Here is a 24,095-nt window from a genome sequence, read left to right on the forward strand (position 1 = left end):
GCCCGGGCGCGGAAGTCGGCGGCACCCGCGGACGGCGGTCCAGGCCCACGGCCATGGCCTCAGGGGGCGCCGGGTCTGGGGGGCAGGAGGGGGCGGCGCGCGCGGCGGCGGCGGCGGCGGCGCTCTGCGGCCTGTACCACGAGGCCGGGCAGCGACTGCGGCGCCTGCAGGACCAGCTGGCCGCCCGGGATGCCCTCATAGAGCGCCTCCGCGCCCGCCTGGCCGCGCTCGAGGGGGACGCGGCGCCCTCGCTCGTGGACGCGCTGCTGGAGCAGGTGGCGCGCTTCCGGGAGCAGCTCCGGCAGCGGGAGGGCGGCGCCGGCGAGGCGGCGCTGCGCCAGGTGCGGCCGCGGCGGGCGAGCGCGCTTCCGGGGCGAGCGGCGGGGACTGACGGGGCGAGCCCCGGGGAGGCTCCGAGAGGTCTGCAGCGGTGCCCCGGGCTCGAGAGCGAGGGCGGCGGGCCGGCCCGGAGGGCTGTCGGGGCCGTCGCGCAGCTCCCCGGGCGCTCCCGCGTCAGCCTGTCGGTTCTGAGGACGCACGCGGACGCCTTCCCCTTAAAGCTGAGGCTGCCAGTCGTTTCCCAGCAAAACTAGGTTTATTCGGGAGGAGCAGAGAATTGCAGTAGGTGAGGCCGCCGAGCGAGGAGGGGCGGCTCCTTGGACAGAAGCCCGCCGTCCTGGGCGCTGCCGTCCCGCTGCCCCTGTCGGGTGTGCGACGGGGAGGAGCGGGAGGGGGACAGCTCCTCCTGCCCGTCGGGACCCCGCTCTAGCGTGCTTCTGACGGGTGTGAGGGTTGTGCGTCCTTGGTGGCGCTTCGGGGTCTAAGGTTTGGGGGCGGTGTTGCCTGCCCTCAGGTGAGGGTGCACCCCGGTGTTGCGTCTGTGCGTTTGTGCCCATTCTGGGTTCGAGGGATTTGTGTCCCATTGGACCTGAGGGTGGTTGTGTATGAGGGGTGTTTGTGCCGGTTGGCTCTGAGGGTTGTGTGTGTGTGTTATGTTCTGAGGGGTGTGCTCCAGGTTGTGTCAAGGACTGTGTGCCCATTTATATTTGAAGGTTGTGTCAGGCTTACCTGTTGTGTGACTCTGCGGGTTCTGAGGGGTGTATATGAAGCGCTGTTGGGCATTAGGGTTGTACGTCTTTTGGTTTTGAGGTGTGTAAGCCCCCGTCGGGTTTTGAGGAGTTAGTGTATGCTTGGTTTGGTCTGAGGGTTGTGTGTTCCTGTTGATTCTGAGGGTATGTGAGTGTGTTAGATTCTGAGGAGTGTATCCTGTGTTGGGTCAGAGGGGCGTGCTCATGTTAAGGGTTGTGAGTCCTTGTTGGTCTGAAGGTGTGTTCCCGTGTTGGGTCGAGGCGTATGATACTCACATTGGGATCTGAGGGGTAGGGGGTATGTGTCTGGATTTTGTGGGAGGGGTGTTTGTGTATGTTAGGCTCTGAGGTGTGAGCTCCTCTGTTGGGTCTGAGGGGTGCGTGTTTGTGTTGATTCTGAGGGGTGTGCTCCCATATTAGGTCTGAGGGTTGGGTTCCGTTTGGTTATTTATTTATTTTTTAAAGAACTTATTTATTCATGAGAGACACACAGAGACAGAGGCAGAGACACAGGCAGAGGGAGAAGCAGGCTCCATGCAGGGAGCCCAACATGGAACTCGATCCCGGAACCCTGGGATCATGCCCTCAGCGGAAGGCAGACGCTAACCCGTTGAGCCACCCAGGTGTCCCTCCATTTGGTTTTATTTATTTATTTATTTATTTTTTATTTATTTATGATAGTCACAGAGAGAGAAAGAGAGAGAGGCAGAGACATAGGCAGAGGGAGAAGCAGGCTCCATGCACCGGAAGCCCAATGTGGGATTCGATCCCAGGTCTCCAGGATCGCGCCCTGGGCCAAAGGCAGGCGCCAAACCGCTGCGCCACCCAGGGATCCCTCCATTTGGTTTTAAAGGGCTGTCTGTCCTTGCTGCTGCTGCTGCTGCTGCTGCTGCTGCTTCTTCTTCTTCTTCTTCTTCTTCTTTTTCTTCTTCTTTTTTTGTGCTTGTTGTTTCTGACATGTCTCTATGTTGCATATGAAGGATGTGTATTTGTGTTGATTCTGAGGAGTGTGCTCTCGTCCTGGGTTTTGAGGGGTGTGTGCATGTGTCAGGTTTTGAAGGATGTGCTTCCTGGCTGGCTGAGAGTGTCGTGTGTCTGTGTTGGTTCTGAGGAGTGTGTGTGCCTCTTGGGTTCTGTGGGGCATGTGTACCTGTGTCAGGTCTAAGGGTTATGTGCCCATGTTGGTTCTTCAGGTTTGTGTCTGAGTTGACTTGAGAGATAATGTGCCTGCCTAGGTTCTAAGGGGTTGTGTTTATGTTGGGTTCCGAAGGAGATGTGTACCTCAGTGGCTTCTCGGTGGTGTGTGTGTCCATTTTAGGTCTGAGGTGTTTGTGTCAGTTCTGAGGTCTGTGCATGCATGTTGGCTTCAGAGTGTTATACTCCCATGTTTGTTGTGAGGGGTGTGTACGCCCATGTTGGGTCAGAGAGTACCACGATGTCTGTTTTGGTTCTGAGTAGTGTGTCTGTGGTGGCATCAAGGAGTTTGCACCCATGTGGGTTTGTGAGGTGTGTTTGCCTGTGTTGGCTACTGAGGAGTTTGTGTGCCTGTCTGGGTCAGAGGCTTGTGTGTTTATGTTGGTTCTGAGGGATGTATATTCCTGCGCTGTGCCTGTGTTGGGTCCGGTGGTTGTATATCCATGTTTTTTCTAAGGGTTGTGTATGCCAGTATTGTGTTCTGAGGGTTGTGTGTCCATGTTGGTTTCTGAGAAGTGTTCTGTCTGTGTTGAGTCTGGGGTGTGTATGTTGAATGTTGGTTATGAAAGCTGTGCTCCTATATTGGATGAGGGTTGTGTACCGCTGTTGATTTTGAGGTGTGTTTGTGCCCCTGTGTTGGGTCTCAGGTGTGTGCATCCTCGTTTTGGGTTCTGAGATGTGTGTTTGCCTATGTAGGGTTTGAGGTGTGTGTGCCTGTGTCGTGTCTGAGGGGTGTATGCACTCATGTTGGATTTTGAGGAATTGTTGTGCCCAAGTTGTGTATTGAGGGGTGTGAGTAGATGTTCATTTGGAAGAGGGTGTGTGCTCCGTGTTGAGTTCTGAGAGGTCTGTATGCCTGTGTTGGGTCTGAAGTTTGTGTGTCCATGTTGGTTCTGAGGGTGTTTTTCTGTTTGTGTTGGGACGAGGGGTGAGTTATTGGTTATGAAGTTTTGTGTATTAGGTTTTGAGGAGGAGCTCCCATGTTGGTTCAGAGGAAAGTTTGTGTGCCTGTGGTGGATTCTGGGAGGTATGTGTGCTCGTTTGGGTTCTAAAATGTCATTCTTAGTAGGTGTAAGGGATGTGTGTCCTTGTTAGTTGTTAGGGGTGTTTGTGTTAGGTCTGAGGGGTATCTGCTTGTGTGGAATTCTGACGGGTGTGTATTTGGGCTCTAAGAAGTCTGCCCCCTCATTGGGTGTGAGGGTTGTGACTGTATTGTGTTCTTAGTGGATTGTGCATGCATGTGGAAGGTTCTGTGCATGTGTGTGTTCAATTCTGTGTTGTGTGTGTAGACATTGGGTTCTGAGGTTTTTGTGTATGTGTAGTACACAAGCATAGGCTCCTGGTGTGTATGTGTTCATGCTGGGTTCTGGGCCATGTGAACCCCGGTTATGTTTTGGGGCAACATTCAACCTCAGTCGTAAATGAGTCTTTCAGTAGTAACTGTCCTCCTCTGCTGGGAGTGATGACGGGGCTGCGGTGCCTGTGAGTGTTGGATAACAGACTTAAATCTCACTTTCTCTCCTCTTCATCCCTGCTGTTGGTGTTATGTTTGTCTTTGTGAAGTACCATAGACGCCCAGTCTAGGAGCAAGAGTAGCAGTGTTTGTCCTAAGAGCAATTGGGAAGTGCTGCTGCACACCTTTGGGTGGACTCTAGTGCCGCATTTGGGCCATAGCTATTATCTGGGTTGTCCCAGGAAAGAAACTAGGTCTGCAAAAGGAGTAGCTGCAAAAGACAATTTTCATTTCTAGGCTTGGCCCTACAGCCACGCTTTAGAGTGAAAAAGAGACTTGCACACATACCCTCCTTTTTTTTTTTTTTTTTTTTTTACTATAAAAGTAATTTTGAATATCTGAAAAACAGCAGAAAGAATAAAGAATAAAATAACAGCCACTATAAATCCCACAGTGTGGGGTTAACCAGTGTTAATTTATTGGCATACATCCTCCCTGTTTTTCCTTTACACACAGGGTATGTACATACTGGGCTTGCTTGAGATCATGTTGTCTGTACCTCTTCATGTCACGTTGCAAGTATTTTCTCATCTGCATCATTTTAGTTGCTTCTAGAAGCTAGATGTCTACCTCACTGAAGTGCTCTCCCTCTTCTGGGGAAGGTGGTTCATAACTCATCAGCTCAGAAGGAAAATTTATTTATTTTTATTTTTTTAAAAAGATTTGATTTATTCATGAGAGACAGAGGCAGAGATACAGGGAGAGGGATAAACAGGCTCCATTCAAGGAGCCTGATGTGGGACTCGATCCTGGGACCCCAGGATCACGCCCTGAGCCAAAGGCAGGTGCTCAACCACTGAGCCACCCAGGTGTCCCAGAAGGAAAATTCATAAGTTGCTTGGTCGTGGGCACCAGAGATGAGTGCAGAGCAGGGACCAGAGTGCATCATACCCACCACCAGCTTACACACACCTGCAAGTAGCAGGACTCTACTTGGAGTGTGGAGGCTGTTGGTGGTCAGCCCTGGCATCCTGAGGCCCCACAGCCTCTAACCAGGACCCAGACAAGTGGATCTATAGTCCTAGATCTATGTGGTCCTCTACCCCTGACATATAGGTTTCGTTTTAGGATTTTTAATTATTTAAGAAGCATTTTTAACAATCTGGTATCTTACGTGATTAAATGTTTGTGGCTCACTCCTCCACCTGTCTGGGTCTGTCACAGAACCTGTGGAGGAATGGAGAGATTTCACACTGTGCAAAGTGAAAACAATGAGAAGAATTGATCAATAGATTGGTCTCATCAGTGGCCAAGTCAGCCAGCACATTAGGAGCAGGGACTCTGGGTTGGTAGAGACTGAGGGTCCCAGAGAGGATGCGGAGGCTGTGTCCTCAGGTGTGCAGGGACTGCCCGGTGACCTGTGCATCTGTGGCTGAGCACAGAGAGCACGTGATGGGGCCAGATCAATCTTGAGGATTCTGGTTCTCTACCACCACAGGAAGACCCAAGACCTTCCCTTGTTTGTAACACGAGGCCCATGTGGGTAACTTTACAAAGCCCTTCCAATTAAGACTTTGGGATAATGGTATTAATTCACTCTGTGGCCCATAACTGCTCAACACCACCTCATTACTAGCTGGGTGCTGGCCTCATGGGTCCTGCCTGGTGCTGCCAACCAGCTTCCTCTCCCTTCTGGCCTGCCTTTCCCTGTTCTGCCGTGCTTTCTCTGGAGTGGAGCAGCATTCATCCTTTACAGTGGGCTGTGTTAGCTGTGTCGTTGGTTGGTTTTTAACCATCTGTCTATCTCCATACCTTTTTTGCTCTTGTAAACCTGAAACTCTATGCTCTTTAAACTGTAACTCCCATCTTCCTGCCCTCACAGCCACCACCCTTAGCAAATATGCTTTCTGTCCCTGTGACTTGACTCCTCTAGGGACCTCATAGAAGTGGAATCCTACAGTATTTATCTTTTTGCGACTGACTTATTTCACTCAGCATGATGTTCTGCAGGTTTATCTGTGTTGTATCGTGTGCCAGAATTTCCTGCTTTTTAAGGCTGAATAATATTCCATTGTACGTATATATCGCATTTTGCTTATTCACTCATCTGTTGATAGACATGGGGTTGCTTTCATGTTTCAGCTATTATGAATAACACTGCTGCTCTGGATATGTGTGTACCAACATATCTTTGAGACCCTGCTTTCAGTTCTTTTGGGTATGTGCCAAGTGGAATTGGTAGATCATAGGGTAATTCTGCATCATTTTTTGAGGAACCACTATGCTGTTTTTCCACAGTGGCTGCACCATTTTGGATTTCCACCGGCATTGCACAGGGATGCATTTTCTCCATGTTCCCACCAACATTAGTTATTTTCCATGTTTTCTTTTCTTTTCTTTTTTTTTTTTTTTTTTTACAGTTGCCATCCTGATGGGTATGTGGTGATTTAATACAAAATGATTGTAGTTTTGATTTGCAGTTTTCTAATGATCAGTGATGTTGAGCATCATTTCATGTGCTTATCAGCAATTTGTGTATCTTCTTAGGAAATATCAAGTCCTGGGATCCCTGGGTGGCGCAGCAGTTTAGCGCCTGCCTTTGGCCCAGGGCGCGATCCTGGAGACCCGGGATCGAATCTCACGTCGGGCTCCCTGTATGGAGCCTGCTTCTCCCTCTGCCTGTGTCTCTGCCTCTCTCTTTCTCTCTCTCTCTCTGTGACTATCATAAATAAGTAAAATCTTAAAAAAAAAAAAAAAGGCAATATCAAGTCCTTTGCCCATTTTTGAATTGGTTATATTGTTGTTGTGGAGTTTTAAGAATACTCTACAGGCATACCTCATTTTATTGTGCTGCTCGGCTCTTAGTCTTTTTATAAATTGAAAGTTTGTGACAGGGCACCTGCCTGGCTCAGTAGGTGGAGCATACGACTCTTGATTTCAGAGTTGTGGGCCCTGCATTCAGTGTAGAGATTATTAAAAAAGGAAAAAAGAGAAAGAATGAATGAAAGAAAGTAAGTTTGTAACAACCTTGCATCAAGTAAATCTACTGGCCTCATTTTTCTAACAGCATTTGCTCACTTCATGTCTCTGTGTCGTAGTTTGGTAATTCTCATATTTCAAAGTTTTTATTATTATTATTATTATTATTATTGTTTGTTATATGATGTGTGTTCAGTGATCTTTGATGTTACTATTGTACTTGTTTTAGGGTACCATGAAGTGTGCCCATAAAAGACAGCACACTTAATATGTGTGTGTTCTTTTTTTTTTTTTTTATGTGTGTGTTCTGACTGTTCCACTGACCAGCCATTCCCCCATCTATCTTTCCCTCTCTTCCCTCATCCCTGAGACCCAATGATATGGAAATTAGGCCAATTAATAACCCTGTAATGGCCTTTAAGTGCTCAAGTGAAAGGAAGAGTCACACATACCTCACTTGAAATCAAAAGCTAGAAATGATTAAGCTTAGTGAGGAGGGGATGTCTAAAGCTGAGAGATGCCGAAACATAGGCCTCTTGTGTCAAATGGCCAAGTTGCAAATGCCAAGGAAAAGTTCTTGAAGGAAATTAAGAGCGCTACTCCTGCCAACACATGAATGATAAGAAAAGCAAAATGGCCTAATTGCTGACAGGAAGGAAATTTTAGTGGTCTGGATAGAAGATTGAACCAGCCCCAGTGTTCTCTTAAGCCAAAGCCTAATCCAGAGCAAGACCGTGACTCTCTTCAGTTCCACGAAGGCTGAGGGAGATGAGGAAGCTGCAGAAGAAAAGTCTGAAGCTAGCAGAGGTGGGTTCCTGAGGTTTAAGGAAAGAAGTGCCAGGTGAAGCAGCAAGTGCTGATGGAGAAGCTGCAGCGAGTCCTGCAGAAGATCCAGCTAGGATCATTCGTGAAGGTGGTTCCTGACAATAGATTCTCAGTGTAGACATAACAGCCTTATTTGGGGGAGAAGTTGCCATCTAGTAGCACTTCCTAGCTAGAGAGGAGTCCTCAGGGCCAGGTTGCAAAGGTTCAAGGGACAGGCTGACTCCCTTGTTAGGGGCTAATGCAGCTGGTGACTTTAAGTTGAAGCCAGTGCTCACTTACTATCCTGAAGATTCTTAGGGCTCTTAAGAATTGGGCTCCCTCTCCTCGGCCTGTGCTCTACAAATGGAATAACACAGGCTGGACCACAGCATATGTGTTTCCGACATGGTTTACCAAATATCCTAAACCCACTGTTGAGACCTACTGCTCAGAAAAAAAAAAAAAGATTCTTTTCGAAATACTATCTGCTCATTGACATTGTACCTGGTCACCCAAGAGCTCTGATGATGTACAGAGAGATTAGTGTTGTTTTCACGCCTGTTAACACCATACTGCAGCCCACAGAGCAAGGAGTCATCTTGGGGAACACATTTCACAAGGCTCTAGATGCCCTAGATGGTGGTTCCTCTGCTAGATCTGGGCAGAGTACATTGAGAATCTTCTGGAAAGATTCACCATTCTAGATGCCACTAAGAAAATATTCCCATGGATCAATATCAATACTAACAGGAGTTTGGAAGAAGTGGGTTCCAGTGCTCAGGGAGGAAGCCACTGCAGATTTGTTGGGAACAGCAGGAGAACTAGAAGTGGAGCCCCGAGGGGTGACGGAAATGCTGCCATCTCAGGAGAACACTTGAACGGATGAGGAAGTGCTTCTTATGGAGGAGCAAGGAAGGTGTCTTTTTGAGATGGAGTCTACTGATGATGAGGCTGTGAGGATTGTTGAAATGACAAGGATCGAGAATATTGCATAAACTTGGTTGACAAAGTGGCCGGATTTGAGAGGACTGACTCCAAGTTTGAGAGAAGTTCTACTGTGGGTAATATGCTGTCAAACAATGTCACATGCTACAGAGAAATTCTTTTGTTTCCTATGCCCTAGTGTCATACCTAAGAAATTACTGCCAAATTCAATATTGTGAAGCTTTTGCCATGTTTCCTATAAGAGTTTTGTAGTTTTAAGTCTTACATTTAAGTGTTTGACCCATTTTGAGTTAATTGTTTTATATGGTGTTTAATAAAGAGTCCATCTTTATTCTTCTGCATGTGGATGTCCCATTTTCCTAGCACCGTTTGTTGAAAAAATTATCCTTCTCCTGTTAGATGGTCTTAGAGCCCTTGTCAACAACCATTTGACCTATATACAAGGGTTTATTCCTGGGCTCACTCTTCCATTCCCTTTGTGTAAATGTCTGTTTTTATGCCAGTATCGCACTGTTTTGGTTACTGTAGCTTTGTAATCAGTTTTGAATTCAGGTAGTACAAGTCTTGCTTTGTTCCTTTTTTCTTCTTTTAAGATTGTTTTGGGCATTTGGGGTGCCTTGAGATTCTATATTCTATATAGGATGAGTTTTTCTATTTCTGCAAAAAGCAAATCATCTGGATTTTGATAGGAATTGCATTGAATCTATAGATCACTTTGGGTAATGTTAAACCTAAAAATAAACTGTGTTATTTTACCAGCAAAAATGGGTTTATTCCGGATAGTAGAGATTTACAGTTCATGCAAACTACAGCAAAACCATAGGCAAGTGCAGACAATAAACAAGAGGAATGCTTTTTTATAGAAGAAAGAGGGAGCTGAGAAGGCTGTTGTAAACAGTCCATTGCAGCAAACTGGGAGCCAGGGATAACCTTAGTTATGAGCATCACCTTTTCACGGTCTTTAAGAAACTGATGAAGCTTGCTAAAGTTTCCTTTTAGGAGGTTCCCAAGGGATTTGTAGAAGTATTCTGGGTTATAATACTTCCTCGTTATTGTGCATCAATGAGGAGCAATTGTTACATTAAGTGTTAAAAAACAGTATACTTTAAATCTGATTCTGATGCTTTCTAGCTATGTTACTTTGGGGAAGTCACTTAATATTCTGATTTTCTCATCAGTAAAACTAAAATAACAAGACCTAGATCATAGGAATATTTGTGTATTTATTCATTCATGCATTAGGTATTTGTTGAATGCCTACTCTACGCCAGATGTTTTGATAGGTCCTGGAAGTGCAGAAAGGATCAAGAAAGGCAGATTCCTACCTTTTATGAAGATTATATACTGGGTGCTTGAATGGCTTGTCACTTTAGTGTCTGCCTTCAGCTCAGGCATGATCTTGGGGTCCTGGAATAGAGCCCCATGAGCCCCCTGTTGAGCAAGGAGCCTGCCTACTTCTCCCTTTACCTCTGCTACTCCCCCACCCCCAACCCCTGGTCATGTGCTCTCTCTTTCAAATAAAGAAAGAAAGAAAATCTTTTTTTTTAATACTTTATTTGAGAGAGAGAGTGAGCAAGAGCAGGGGGAAGGGGTAGGGGGAGAAGCAGACCCCGTGCTGAACAAGGAGGAGCCCAGCTCGATCCCAGGACCCCTGGACCATGACCTGAGTCAAAGGCAGATGCCCAACCATCTGAGCCACCCAGGCATCCAAATAAAATCTTTAAAAAAAAGAAGCTTATATACTAGTTGAGAAAATAGAGATTGTAGAAATAATCAATTGCCTTTGTGGAAAATGTATAAAACGGTTATATAGTACATTATGAGTTTTGTGTTGTGAGGAACATGTGATTTAACATATATGAAAACCTAGCATAATCCTTTGCACCTAGTTGGTACTCAGAAGATGTGAATATCACCTACCATTGCTACTTAAGTGTTTATTTATTGAGCATCTTCTTTTTTTTTAAGATTTTATTTATTTATTCATGATAGACACAGAGAGAGAGAGAGGCAGAGACACAGGCAGAGGGAGGAGTAGGCTCCATACAGGGAGTCTGACGTGGGACTCGATCCTGTGACTCCAGGATCACGCCCTGGGTGGAAGGCAGGCGCTCAAACCGCTGAGCCACACAGGCTGCCCTATTGAGCATCTTCTGTATGGAATGGAGTGTGTATGTGCAGGCATCGTGGGTTATGTTTTTCCATTTCTCCTAATACTGAGTCTAGTATATTAATTTCACAAGCATGTATAGTGTCAGGGTTGTTGTACCGGGCTTTGGAGCAGTGTTAATCCAGTAGAATTAGAGTGAAGAGTATAGAGAATAACATAGGAAGTGGCTGTAAAGTTAAATTGGGGGCATTGTGACTACCTTCATTACCTTATAAAATGTCAACTACATATTCTTTTAAGCACTACCCTAGGGGAATGCAAAGATTATCAAGGTCCAGTTCTTGCCCTTCAAATTGTGGAATCACACATGGACATAAATGATTACTTTTTTTCCTTCCTTATCAATTTGGATGCTTTTTATTTCTTTTTCTTGCCTGATTGCTATTGCTAGGATTTCCAGTACTATGTTGAATAAAAGTGGTGAGAGTAGACATCTTTAACTTGTTCTGGATCTTAGAGGAAAATCTCTGTTTTCACTTGAATATGACATTAGAGTGGGTTTTTCATATATGGCCTTTACTATGTTGAGGTGTGTTCTCTTTAAACCTATTTTGTTGAGAGTTTTTATTATGAATGGAATTTTGTACTTTGTCAGATGCTCTTTCTGCATCTATCAATATGATCATATGGTTTTTATTCTTTCTCTTGTTAATATGTATCACATTGATTGATTTGTGAATATTAAACCACCCTTAGATCCCTGGGGTAAATCCTACTTGATCAGGGTAAAAGATTTTTTTAAAAAAATTATTGTTGGATTTAGTTTACTAAAGTTTGTTAAGAAAAAAAAGTTTGTTAAGGATTTTTGCATGTATGTTCATCAGAGACATTTATCTATAGTTTTCCTTTTTTTTTTGTAGTGTCTTTATCTAGTTTTGGTATCTGGGGCATGCTAGCCTCATAGAATGAATTTAGAAGCTTTTCTTCCTCTTCTGTTCTTTGGAATAGTTTGAGATGGAGAGGTACTAAGTCTTTTTAAATTTTATTTATGGGGATCCCTGGGTGGTTCAGCGGTTTGGCGCCTGCCTTTGGCCCAGGGCGCGATCCTGGAGTCCCGGGATCGAGTCCTGCGTCGGGCTACCGGCATGGAGCCTGCTTCTCCCTCTGCCTGTGTCTCTGCCCCCCCCATCACAAATAAATAAATAAATCTTTAAAAAATAAATAAATTTTATTTATTATTGAGAGAGAGAGAGAAAGAAAGAAATTTTTTTTTAAGATTTTATTTATTTATTCATAGAAACAGAGAGAGAAAGAGAGGGGCAGAGGCAGAAGCAGGCTCCATGCAGGGAGCCCGACACGGGACTCAATCCAGGGTCCCCAGGATCACACCCCAGGCTGCAGGCGGCTCTAAACCACTGCGCCACCAGGGCTGCCCGAAAGAAAGAATCTTAAGTAGGTACAGTACAGAGTCTGATACAGGGCTTGATCTCACAACCCTGAGATCCTGACCTGAGCTGAAATCAAGAGTCAGACGCTTAACTGACTGAATCACCCTAGTGTTCCCTAACTCTTCTTTAAATGTTTAGTAGAATTCACCTGTGAAGCCATCTGATCCTGGACTTTTGTTTGTTGGGAGTTTTTTTTTTTTTTTTTTAAAGATTTCATTTATTCATGAGAGAGAGAGAGGCAGAGAAATAGAGGGAGAAGCAGTCTCCCTGTGGGGAGCCTGATGTGGGACTTGATCCCAGGACCCTGGGATCATGTTCCTCTTTTGGTTTCTTTTTAGGTTTTAAAAGTCTCTTTAGGGACACCTGGGTGGCTCAGTGGTTGAGCATCTGCCTTCAGCTCAGGGCATGATCCTGGAGTCCCGGGATCGAGTCCTGCATCAGGCTCCCTGCATGGAGCCTGCTTCTCCTTCTGCCTGTGTCTCTGCCTCTCTCTCATGAATAAATAAATTAAATCTTTTATTAAAAAGTCTCTTTATTCATATTTCCGTTTTGTTTATATAGTGCTTTCTTAACTTTTTCCACATCTTTTCATTTTCTGAGCATTTTTAAGATGGTTGTTTTAAAGTCTTTGTCCTGACGGCCTGCCATCAGGTCTTTTATTTATTTTTATTTTTTTAAAGATTTAAAAAATTTATTTATTCATAGAGACACAGAGAGAGAGAGAGAGAGGCAGAGACACAGGCAGAGGGAGAAGCAGGCTCCATATAGGAAGCCTGACGTGGGACTGGATCCCGGGTCTCCAGGGTCATGCCCTGGGCTGAAGGCAGCGCTTAACTGCTGAGCCACCTGGGCTGCCCCATCAGGTCTTTTAAAGGGATAATTCTGTTTAACTTTTTTCCTTTATTTATTTAAGTAATTAATTTTTTTATTTTAACTTTTTTCCTTTAAATAGGCCATATTTTCTTGTCTTTGGATGCCTTGTGATTTTTTTGTTAAGAATTGGACATTTGGATCTAATAATGTTTTATGTCTAGAAATCAGATTCTCCCCCTTCTTGAAGGTTTTATGTTTTTTCTTTGATTGTTATAGGCTGTCTCTGTGCCAAGGATCAACCTGAGGGATATCTCGAGGTTTGCTCAGGTCTCTTCTGAGCCTATGCCTCTTCCTGGTCAAATGTGGGCACTTTATAATTTCTTCTTTATATGCAGTTGCTTCTGAATGTCCTTGTCTTTATTTTGTGTGTGTGTGTGTGTGTGTATGTGCGTATTTTTATGTATGTCTGTATGTCAACAGGCCTGAATGTCCTTGTCCCTAGTGTCTGGTTCCTGAGGGTTGGAAAAGAGAAAAATGAAGTGGAGTGGGGGGAACGGGCTCCCTCCCTTTGAATGTCCAGGTTGCTTCAGCTGGAGAGGGTCTTTGCAACCATAGGGGAGCAAAGTGGCTTCCTTTCTCTGCGTCTGCACCTTTGTGATAGGAAGGGACAATCAATGATCAGAGCACAGATTTCCAGTGTTTGGAGGACAGTTTCTTTTTGGCCCATCCTGGCTCCTGCAAGATGTGTGCTAGTTGCTGCAGAAACACAGGTGGGTGGCTGGGTGTGGGGGATGGGCTGGGGTGAAAGGGGTTGAAAGTAAGCTCAGCCAAATGGCCAAGTCCTCCCCTGGAAGTTGCAATCCTTCGGTAGAATTCCGGTTTACAGAACAGTGACATCAGATGGATTCTGTCAGTGCGGCTGTTTTTCAGGTGGGAGATAGAGTCCTGGTGCTTCCTCTTCCACCGTCTTCCCAGAATCCTCCAAGCTGCATTAGCTTCTGTCCTTTGTTTGCCTTGCTCTTCCACCATGCTCTTCCAGAGGGGAGGAAACATGTTGCTCTCCTATCACTGCTTCCCAGGGTACATCTGTTTGGCACTTATGGTAAAGTCTCAGTTAACTGGCCTTTCCTAAAATTCCTGTGTTCTTGTTCTCTTATGGTCCTCTTAGGGTGGGTCACAGGGACAGCAGGGGCTGGGCTGCAAGCAGCACATGGGCGCCTATTACGGATGTGCAGGAAGGAGAGAGAGACGGGACTGCACTGGGTTGGGCATGTCCCTCTCGCCCCCAGTTCATTCCATCTGGAACCTATGAGTGGGATCTTTTTTGGAAATAGGGTCTTTACTAGATGCAAGACATTAAAATGATGTCATTCTGGATTAGGGTGGATTGATGGTTGGTGTCCTTATCAGAAGGCCTCATGAAGATGGAGGCAGAGATTGAAGTGCTGCATCTACAAGTCCAGGATTACTGGCAACCCCCAGAAGCTGGAAGAGACAGGAAGGATCTTTCCTTCTTGCCCTGGAGGAAGCATGGCCCTACTGATACCTGGATTTTGGACTTCTGGCTTCCAGAATTGTGAGAGAGTAAATTTCTGTTGTGGACTTTGTTAGGGCAGTCTGAACACACTAATACGGATGGGGATGAGGGCCGGGAGGCTGTGCCTTTTATTTTTAAGGTTGATCCACAGACTATAGAATTCTTCCTACTTTTGTATCTTGAGATGGAGCCATGAAATTGTGGGTTCCAGCAAAAGGCTCTAGTGGGAGACATTAGCCCATGTGCTGATTCCTGTGCAGTGTACGTATATAAAGCTGGGATTCTAGGACAGGCCTTGCTCTCTGACAGCGGTGGTCTGTGTTTTTCTGATTACATAAGGGCCCTTGGCCAGATTGGTCAGTACCTCTCTGTCCAACTTCAGAGCAAGCAGAGTGCCAAAAACCTGGGGCCCCTCATGCTGCTGGTGGGAGGATGCTTTTGGGGGCTGCCCTGATGTGCATTGCACCACCCTCTAGTGGTTTTGCTTTTGTTTTTCTAGCTCTGGGAGGTTCCCAGCTATGAAGAAGAGTAGGGTAATATCCCCAGCAAGCCTCCAGGTGAACTAGGTTCTTTCTAAAGTGATGTTTGAAAGCTTTTTTAACGATTTTATTTAGGGGATCCCTGGGTGGCTCAGTGGTTTGGCGCCTGCCTTCGGCCCAGGGCGTGATGCTCAAGTCCCGGGATCGAGTCCCACGTCAGGCTCCCTGCATGGAGCCTGCTTCTCCCTCTGCCTCTCTCTCTCTCTCTCTCTCATAACTCATAAATAAATAAATAAATAATCTTAAAATAATAAAGATTTTATTTATTTGAGGCAGAGAGAAAGAAAGGGCTAGTATAAGTGGAGGCAGAGGTAGAGGGAGAAGCAGACTCCCAACTGAGCAGGGAGCCAAAGTAGGGCTCAATCCCAGGGCCCTGCCTGAGATCATGACCTAAATGGAAGGCAGACACTTGACTGAGCCCCCCAGGCGTCCCTGAAAGCTGGTTTTGAAGACAAAAGTAAGGCTGGTGAGTCCTTCAGAACTAACCTCACCCCTGCAGTCAGCCACGTGTCTGTGGTTTTTCTGTGTCTGTATCGTGAGCAGGCTGAGAAGAGAGTCCGGATCCTGACCCTTTTCATGCCCAGTCCTACTCCTAGACAGTTATTGGGTATTCACATGGGACTGGGCCTGGTGCCCTGGGCCAGAGTGTGGAGATGGAGCATGCCCTTGGGAAGCTCCATGAGCCCCCTGAGCTGGGGGACAGGTGCCCCACTGTTTGTACGGCTGCTTGTTTCTCCCACTGTCTCCATGACCAGGGAGGAAGGATGCTTAGAATTCAGGTCTCGCCTGAAGCCCTTCCACCTCCAGGAGGACATTGAGGCTGTGGTGGCCTCTTTACCCGTCACTCCAGTGGCTACCGATCCCATGAGCCTCGGTTGGCCTACTTGTAGAGTGGGAGAGACGGCAGAAGCTGGCTCGTAGGATGTGTAGAAACTGCATGGCTGGCACGGAGTGAGGGCAGAGCAAGCAGGAGCTGCTCCTGCTGTCACTGTGGTTGTTTGCTAATGATCCCCCGGAGACCAGCCTCTATGGGTATTGTTTATAGGACTCCCAACTGTAGTCCTATTACATATATTTGTAATGTGTTGTCTGTTTCACACATTGAGATGTATTTACCCTGAATAAACTTCAGTATTAGATACCAACAAGGATAGAGACATTTCTCCATCATGCTAATTTGAGTAACTTTGACATTTTAATGGAAATGGCATCTCAGGTCATACCTCTTTATGCACCATCTGTTCACTCTGCACACACTTCTGGGCCCACTGTGAGGGGAGCAGTCTAAGATCAAGGAGCATGGCAAAGATAGGTCACTGCCCTCAGGACCTCCTTCCACAGGGGCAAAAAAGCAAGACCAAAGCTGTCATGTAGGCAGAGGGAAACTGAGGCCAGGCCAGGGGGCCGACACATCAGAGGGCGAGGCTCCTGCAGTAAGTACTGTCCAGACAATAAGAACACAGAGAAGGCTCAGCTTGTGAGACCTGTTAAAAAGTGGTCAGTTTTTAAAGAAAAATTCCAGGCTAATAATGAGGCCTAGTTTTATGTTTCTAGGCTCAAGGCCACAGGAATGGTCTGAGTTTACCCTCAGATTTGGACTTTTCTTGTCTATTGATTTTTTTTTTTGTCTATTGAGTTTTATGTTAAGGAGGCCACATGGTTGGTTCTCAGCTATATGGACTCGGCCCCCAGGCCCCGCCCCTCCAAGTCCTGTGGCACCAGCCTTGAGCTGAAGGGCCCTCTCTTGGGAGGAGGTACCGATGCTGATGAGGCAGCTTTCAGGGAGGGGCCTCCTCCTCCTTCAGTCCAGAAAGGCTTGCTTGCACTCAAGGGTAACGTCAGAGAGTAGTCCTGAGGCGGACAAGTCAGAGGAATGGCCTTCACAAGCTGTGCAGCAGAGGTGCCCTGAATTGCAGACATCTGCGGGGGGATGAGGGAACATGGGTGTCAGACACGTTAGGCAACAATCTCGGTTTTGGGCTCCTCGCCAGGTGCACAGTGTGACACCGTGTCTGGCCATGTCCCCGAGTTCCACCACTTATTTCTTAATCCAGTCTTAAGATGGCCTGGCGTGTGACTCTGGGGCATGTCTCCTGTGGAGGTGTGTGCACCAGCCACATGTCTGTGTGTTGAAGGCTGCTCCACAGACCTAGAATGTGCTGTGTGCTTCTAGGCTGGGTGGGGAAAGAAAGGGGCAGGCAGAGGTAGTATGGGGGTTTGGAGGGTGGGTGTGGGGGAGGACAGCAGGGTGAAGAGCATGCCGATGCAGGCCCTATCTGTGTGTGAAGGCTGCTGTTTTGGATGCTTGTGCACATCCTGGAAAGATAAGTGCCCATGTGGTGATGAGCTGCCTCTGGAAAGTGGCACTCAGGGTGGAGGGTAGGTGGGAAAAGAGGGGTTTAGATTTTCACAGAATTCCCTGAATTTGTTATAATCATGCATGGTTTTTGTTTTTGTCTAACACATGTTAGAGAAGACTCATCCAGGGGCCCTCTGGTAACATGGCCCAGCCTCTCCTCCTGCTGAGGGTCCTGGCATCTGTCTCTCCTCATGCCCGTGGCCGGGACCCCCTGCTTGCCTGCATGTTCTCCTGGAAGCCTGGCCTCTCCTCTCCCGCCCTTTCCTCCCACCTGATGCTGCCTTCCCACTTGCAGGCTGCTTTCTTTGCCCTGCCCTCCTCCTCTCGCTGCAGGCATTGCAGGGCCCTGTGAACGGAAAAGCAAAAATTAAGGCCAGACAGAAAGCAGACTGTAATTTTAAGAACTTTTTTTTTAAGAGGTGACCGTGGTTGGGTGCATTCATTTCCTATTGCTGCTGTGACAAAGCATCATCAACAGGGCTTGGTTCACCAGCCTTGTAGTCTTCCGCACTCCCAGAGGCAGAGCCTGAGCTGAAGGTGTGGGCAGGGCTCTGGCTCTGTCTCTGCCTCTTCCAGCTTCCTGGCTCCCGCAGTCTGCAGCTCACCTCTCCATCTGTGGCCTCTGTCATCGCACTGCCTTGTGTCTGTCCACATTTCCTTCATCTTCTAAGCACGAGAGTCACTGGATCAGGGCCTCTTCCCATCCAGGATGGCTTCCTCTGAACCGGTTACATCTGCAGGGACCCTGTTTCTACATAAAGTCACATTCCAAGTGCCAGGGGACAGGACACACAGACTTCATGGGGCTCGCCCACTGTGGGTTCTAGCTTCCCTATAAAGAAGCATATGGATGTGCCACACTTTTACTGTTTGTTGATGTACTATCTAAAATTGTGCACTTACTTGTGAAAACAGAATTTTAGATTGAACTTTCAGAAAGACCATTTGAGGTTGAAAACTCCAGTTAATTACACTTCAGAAGCTGACCTCTGAATCATGACTGTCGTCTAGTGATGGCATGTCTATGCCAATTTTTCTTTTTGTGAACATTTTTCTGACCTTGCTTCTTTAAATAAATGTGCTTTAAAATCTTCCTCTTAGGAAATTGAGAGACTTTCTGAGCAACTAGAAGAAAAAGAGAAGGAGACACAGCAGCTGATGAGCCAGCCGGAGCATGAGCGAGAGAAGGAAGTCGCAATGCTGCGGAGGAGCGTGGCGGAGAAGGAACGTGCCCGGGCTGCCAGTGACATTCTGTGCCGCTCCTTGGCTGATGAGACCCATCAGCTGAGGAGGACTCTGGCTGCCACCGCCCACATGTGCCAGCATCTGGCCAAGTGTCTGGATGAACAACAGCGTGCTCAGGGGGACCTGAGGAGGAAGAGTCCTGAGGTAGGCCCTGTACATGTGTGTGTAGATGGTGGTGAAGGCCTCTGCAGGGAGACACTGCTTGGGGGCTGCAGAATCCCTCAGCAGCCACGGGAATCGGGGCGCCCAGAGCCCACTTCTTCTCAGTATTGAGACCCAGCTGTTGTGGCAAAGCCCACCTATCCAGGGGTTTCTTCTAGAATGATGGAACATGTAGTATGTATGTGATAGGAAAGCAAGGCAGCCTGTCTCACCAGCCCCTCCCTCCTGGACGCTGCGTGCACTGTGGCCTCATCAGCCTCACTGAGCTGAGGACAAGAGGGCAGAGCCAGTGCAGGCCTGGTCTGAGCAAGTGTAAGTGCTTGAGCATCAGCCAGATCAGCAGACTGCACATCAGGGAAGGCAGCCCCTCTTCGTGCCTCATGCACAGGAGCCAGGCCCTAGCCTGCCACAAAGGGCAGTGGGTGCCAACCTTCTGTAGATCCACATGTCTGAGTGGAGCAGCACTGGCTGTGCCCTGGTCCTCCTGCATAGCTGGCTGGGGGTGTGCAAAGCAGGGTCCTTTCTAGGTGGCTCTCTGGGGCTGCCACCACGTTCATGTGGAAACACACTCTGTGATGTTCTAGAGGGGATAGGCTGCCCAGCTCCTTAGCAGCATCTTCACTGAGAGCCTGTGTGGGGAGAACCTTCGTTTGAGAACCACCCATCCCCATTGGGGGGATTCCATGAAAAGGGAACCTCAGAAAGAACACTCGTGTATTTCAGAAGCCAAAAGACAAGTGCTGTCTGGGAGGAAGCGGGCACGCTCATTCGACTCTGAGTCACTGTGTCATTTCCTTGTGGGGACCTGGAAGTAGCTACACAGGATGGTTGGCCTGGGGCTGCAGTGAGGCCAGTGCAGCCCCTAAACCAGTGTAACTTCCCACCCTGGGACTCTGCTGAGTCACCCGGGGCTTCCCGTCCTGCTTGGTGAGAACATGCACTTCCTCTATCATTCATGGGGAATTCTCAAAAGCAATGTCACCAGCATATAGCCCCTTGTTCTGTTAAATGCACTGAATTTCTCGGATTCAGATGGACTTCTCCAGACTTTTTGCTTAGGTCTGCCCACCACTGTCAGAGTTGGTTAGGGATTGGCTTTTGGTGTGAACGTGGTGTGGGTCGAATTGCTGCATGTGGAACCCCTGAGGTCGACCCTGACTCTGCAGAGGTGATGGTGTGGTGTGCTTGGAGGAGTGAGCCTGGTTCCTGGCCAGGCCTGCGCCAGGTGGCCTGAGGCCAGCATGTCCTCTGTTCCATCGTGGGACAAAGTGCCTGTGCTCCGACTCCTGTGATGATGGAGAATCTGAGGCCATGGGAGACCGTACACCAGGCTGTCCAGTTGGTGGTGGGGTCTGGGCGAGGCCTGAGCAAGCCCCCCAACCCCCACCCCACCTTCCCACATCTCTGCTCTACTCCTCTCCCAAATGCACACCTGCACCATCTGTGGCCTCCGTCTCCAGGTCCAGCTTCCTCCCCTCTTGATGTGTGTGTCATGTTCAGCAACACGGCGTCTTCCCCTGTCCCTTCCTTCTGCAGCCAGAGTGCACAGGTGGTGCTGCCTCTGTCCAGGCCGTTATTGAGAAGTTACGGGAAGAAAACCGCCTGTTAAGACAGAAGCTGATTCATGTGAGTGTCTGTCCTGTTTCACTCATCCCACCCTTGGTGGTGCTCAGGGCTGGTGTCTCCCTTGGGCTACCTGGGCTGACACAGTCCCCAGAGACCTGACCTTTTTGTCTAAAGGTGCAGAGAACATGCTGTCACTCTGTCCCCCCCACCAGTTAACTTGTAGGTCAAGAAAGGAGGTGCAAACATTTCTATCAAATGCAGCTTTTAAGGCAGGAGCATTTACTGAGTCCATGTCTGTTTAAGACAGTTGCTTGTGGACGTCAGCACCGTGCCTTGGTGCGTCTGGTGGTCACAGAGTCCCTTCTGAACATCTGAGCAAAGTGAGGCAACATCTGTTTACAGAAAGAACTCATTAGCTAATTGTTGCTAACAGAGCTTCCTGGTCTGTCTCGGCCGCCTTGGACAGCTCTGTGGCTCTGTCCCCTCAGGTGGAAGACCTCAATGCCAAGTGGCAGCGCTATGATGCCAGTAGGGACGAGTACGTGAGGGGGCTCCACGTTCAGCTTCAGGGGCTGCAGGCCCCCCCAGAGCCCGAGAAGACCTCCTGCCCTGAGCTGATGAGGAAGGAGATTTCCAGGCTCAACAGGCAGCTGGAGGAGAGGATACGCGCCTGTGCAGATGGGCGGCGGGAGCTGGCGGCCGTTAGGGGGGCCCGTGATGCGGCACTGGAGCGGGTGCAGATGCTGGAGCAGCAGGTAGCCGCTCGGGGCTCCAGGTGGCCATAGCGGGGCGTCTGCCTGCAGGGGGCACAGGCGGTCAGTCGCGTGGCAAGTGGCAGCAGGGGTGGGTGGGGACTTTCTCCTTCCTGGGCTGAAATGGTTCAGCACCATAACTGTGGAGCGTCTGGCCTCCTTTCAGATTCTCGCGTACAAGGATGATTTTACCTCAGAAAGGGCAGACCGGGAACGGGCCCAGGGCAGGATTCAGGAGCTCGAGGAACAGGTGGCTTCCTTGCGGCAACAGGCGTCCTGGACACAGGTAGGGCCCGAAGGCTTTTCTCCTCATTTAGGCTCAGCGTTTCTCTCACTTTTCTTTCCATGAATTTTGAGTGCTAGCCTGAGACACTTGTCATGGCCCCAGACTCTACTTCCCCGTGTGGGCCCGAGCCGTCCTGCCAGGTGTTGGGACGTGGTGGTGGAGGACCTCCATTGCACTGTGTGGAAGGCTGGCATGGTGGTGTGGTGGCAGAGGTAGTTGTGTCTATGGGGCCTGTCCTGCCCTCTGTGTTGCTGTGAGGTGGGGACCCTGGTTAGCCCATTCCACAGATGTGGATGCTGAGGCCCCAGGTGTCCAGTGATGTCCCCCAGCTCATGGCGCGGGGGCCTCGTGCATGGAGTTGGGCCTTGTGGGCCAGTGGGCCCTCCACCCCACTTAGACAGGCCTGGCAGGCATCAGAATTGACAGTCTCTCACTGTGGGACGCATGGCACCCACCGCCTCTTCCCCTTGGCGTCCAGACCTGCTCAGTGCTCTGCGGAAACCCCAGGAAAGCTTGGTTTCTTCAGCCCCTCTGCCAGTACCCAACATACCTCTGGCCCCAGAGTGAACCCTGGGCCCCTCAAAGAACTTCCATCTGGACACAGACTGGGGCACCTCTGGGGATCGAGGCAGCTGGTGGAGCAGGGATGCTGAGCGGACCTTGGAGCTGCCCCTTCTGGTTGGCTTGTGGGCAGTGTTAGTTGTCCACACTGCCCTGTGTTATGGCTGCTGGGGTTCATTGGTGGATTCTGCTTCCCTGCGGCAGGAAGGTACAGGGAGCCATGGAGGACGTGCTTTCACGCTCTTGGACCAGTCCATAGCAGTGTGCCTACACAAAGGCAGCTGTTTCTACTTGTGGGTGAAGTGGGTGGGGACCGTGGCTGATGTCTGTGTCCCCTCCACATCTGCAGGCCCCCAGAGAGAGGCAGGAGGGCCTCACCAGCCCCAGCAGCCTTCTTGGCCGCCATCAGAAATTCCTGCTTCTCCTAAGGCCCTAGGACTGTGGAGTTTGGTTGAGGGATGCACACTGGAGGACCCTCAACCCAAGCATTAGGATTTTTCTGCACTGGGACTATGGCTCACTGCCCACACCTTCACTCCTGCCCTGGGTCACCCAGGGACTGAGCAACAGCACATGCTCCCCAGTGCCCAAGGGGCCATGGAGGCCACTTAGTGCACACGGCCTGGTCCCCTGGAGCACCCTCCAGCTGGGTGAGGGTGGTCTTCCTGTGACTTGGCTTTGCCTGTGGGGTTTCTGGCTGGAAGCATGTTGCTCTTGAGTTGAAAGGTCACTAATGCTGTGGTCCTTGGCAGCCTCCCAACAACTCAGGGCTGATAGGAGTGACCAGAACTGGCTCCAGGTCTGGTGGGGACCGGCTGTGTGCACTAAGTGGCCTCCGTGGCCCCTCGAGCACTGGGGAGCATGTGCTGTTGCTCAGCCCCTGGGTGACCTGGAGCAGGAGTGAGGGTGCAGGCAGTGAGCCTTAGCCCCACAGTGGAAAATCCTAATTCAGATGTGAAGTCGAAGCAGCAGAGCCAGCTGGAACGAAGTTCCTGAATGAGAGTGACGAGCACTGCAGGCCACTGTCTGAGGCACTCCTGTCTTTGGGGGCTCCAAGTACTCAGTATCCTGGGCCCTGCAGAGAAGGTGTGGTGGGTGGCTGGGATACGGCTTGCCCAGCTTCCCACTGTAAGCTCTGCCACTCCCTCTCCACTGAGGTATCGGGGGCTGGTGTCCAGGGCCGATGGGCCACTCAGGCCTTCTGCCCCAGAGGTGTGGGTCCCTTCACGAGAGTGCGCAGGAGTGTCCATGTGGTCGCTCTGGTTCTTCATGGAGCACGGCCATATTTGGGCTCTGGGTTACTCCAGGAAGCAGGGTGAGGGGTACACACCCCACTCAGAAGAAATATCTCAAATGCTAGAACTCAATATGTGATTTTCTGGTCTCCTATGCAGCCCATGTAACTGGACCCTTGGCTTTTTCCCAGGACCGCCGGGAACCAGGCTCCTGCCGGATTCATACAGGGAACAGAACCCCCAAGTACTTAGAGACTGATGCTCTGGAGCTCGTGGCACCTAGTGGCCGGAGGACTGGGACTGGATCTCAGGGGCTGGACTTGCCCACCGAGGGCAGGTGTCCTGGAACAACCCGGAGAGGGCAGGGGGACCTTCAGTGCCCTCACTGTCTGCAGTGCTTCGGCGATGAGCAAGGCGAGGAGCTCTTCAGGCATGTGGCTGAGTGCTGCCAGTGAGCCCTGTGGCCGGGGCTGCTGTGCCGGGGCACCTCCCGCGGGGGTTAGAGATCCCTCGATATCGGGGCCCAGACCAGGTCAGAGGGAACCTCTAGGGGGGCATGTGCTCCTGGGAAGGAGTGTGGCCCTCCAGCTGGGCCAAGACCAAGGCAGGGCACAGTCAGACCAGGCCCTCCAGGCCCACATGATGGCCCCGCATAGCCTGCCGGTGGGTGTGCTCTGGCTTGCCGGGAAAAGCTGGCTGCCTGCGGGGACCACACGTGGGGGCCTCAGGGTGAAGGCCTGCCTTGTTCTGGTGACTAAGGACCAGGAGGTTTGCGGAGCTGAGCACATTGGCCATACCTCTCACCTGGGGCTGGTCTCTGCCACCACAGAGCCATGTGTCTGCACTGAACTGCACTGCAATGCCTTTGCCACATATCTGCAAGTCCAGAGACATTTCACAATCACTTATTTTCATAATAAATGCACTTGCTCTGGTGACTGCTCTAGAATGCATTCTGGGGGTCGGGGTGCAGGGACCAACGTATTCCAGTGGGGTGGGCATCAAACCAGCCGGTAAGG

General features: G+C 49.4%; 1 protein-coding gene across 8 annotated transcripts; it reads left to right on the forward strand.

The window, feature by feature from the left end:
* Positions 1 to 38: 38 nt before the first annotated feature.
* Positions 39 to 24,014, forward strand: TNIP2 (TNFAIP3 interacting protein 2). Of its 8 annotated transcripts, none has more exons than XM_025437539.3 (7): positions 203 to 341; positions 14,216 to 14,418; positions 18,371 to 18,658; positions 20,213 to 20,302; positions 20,731 to 20,997; positions 21,161 to 21,280; positions 23,268 to 24,014. In XM_025437539.3, exons 2-7 carry the CDS (start codon positions 14,365 to 14,367, stop codon positions 23,529 to 23,531), a joined length of 1,083 nt encoding a protein of 360 aa, XP_025293324.1. In that variant the 5' UTR covers positions 203 to 341; positions 14,216 to 14,364; the 3' UTR covers positions 23,532 to 24,014. The 8 variants fall into 8 exon arrangements, with proteins under 8 accessions (XP_025293318.1, XP_035570087.1, XP_025293324.1 ...); XM_025437540.3 differs by lacking the exon at positions 203 to 341 and adding an exon at positions 390 to 625; XM_025437537.3 differs by lacking the exon at positions 203 to 341 and adding an exon at positions 12,542 to 13,604.
* The last annotated feature ends 81 nt before the right edge of the window (positions 24,015 to 24,095 follow it).

The sequence above is a fragment of the Canis lupus genome, chromosome 3 (genome assembly GCF_003254725.2).
Source record: "Canis lupus dingo isolate Sandy chromosome 3, ASM325472v2, whole genome shotgun sequence".
In the NCBI taxonomy this organism is placed as follows: Eukaryota; Metazoa; Chordata; class Mammalia; order Carnivora; family Canidae; genus Canis; species Canis lupus.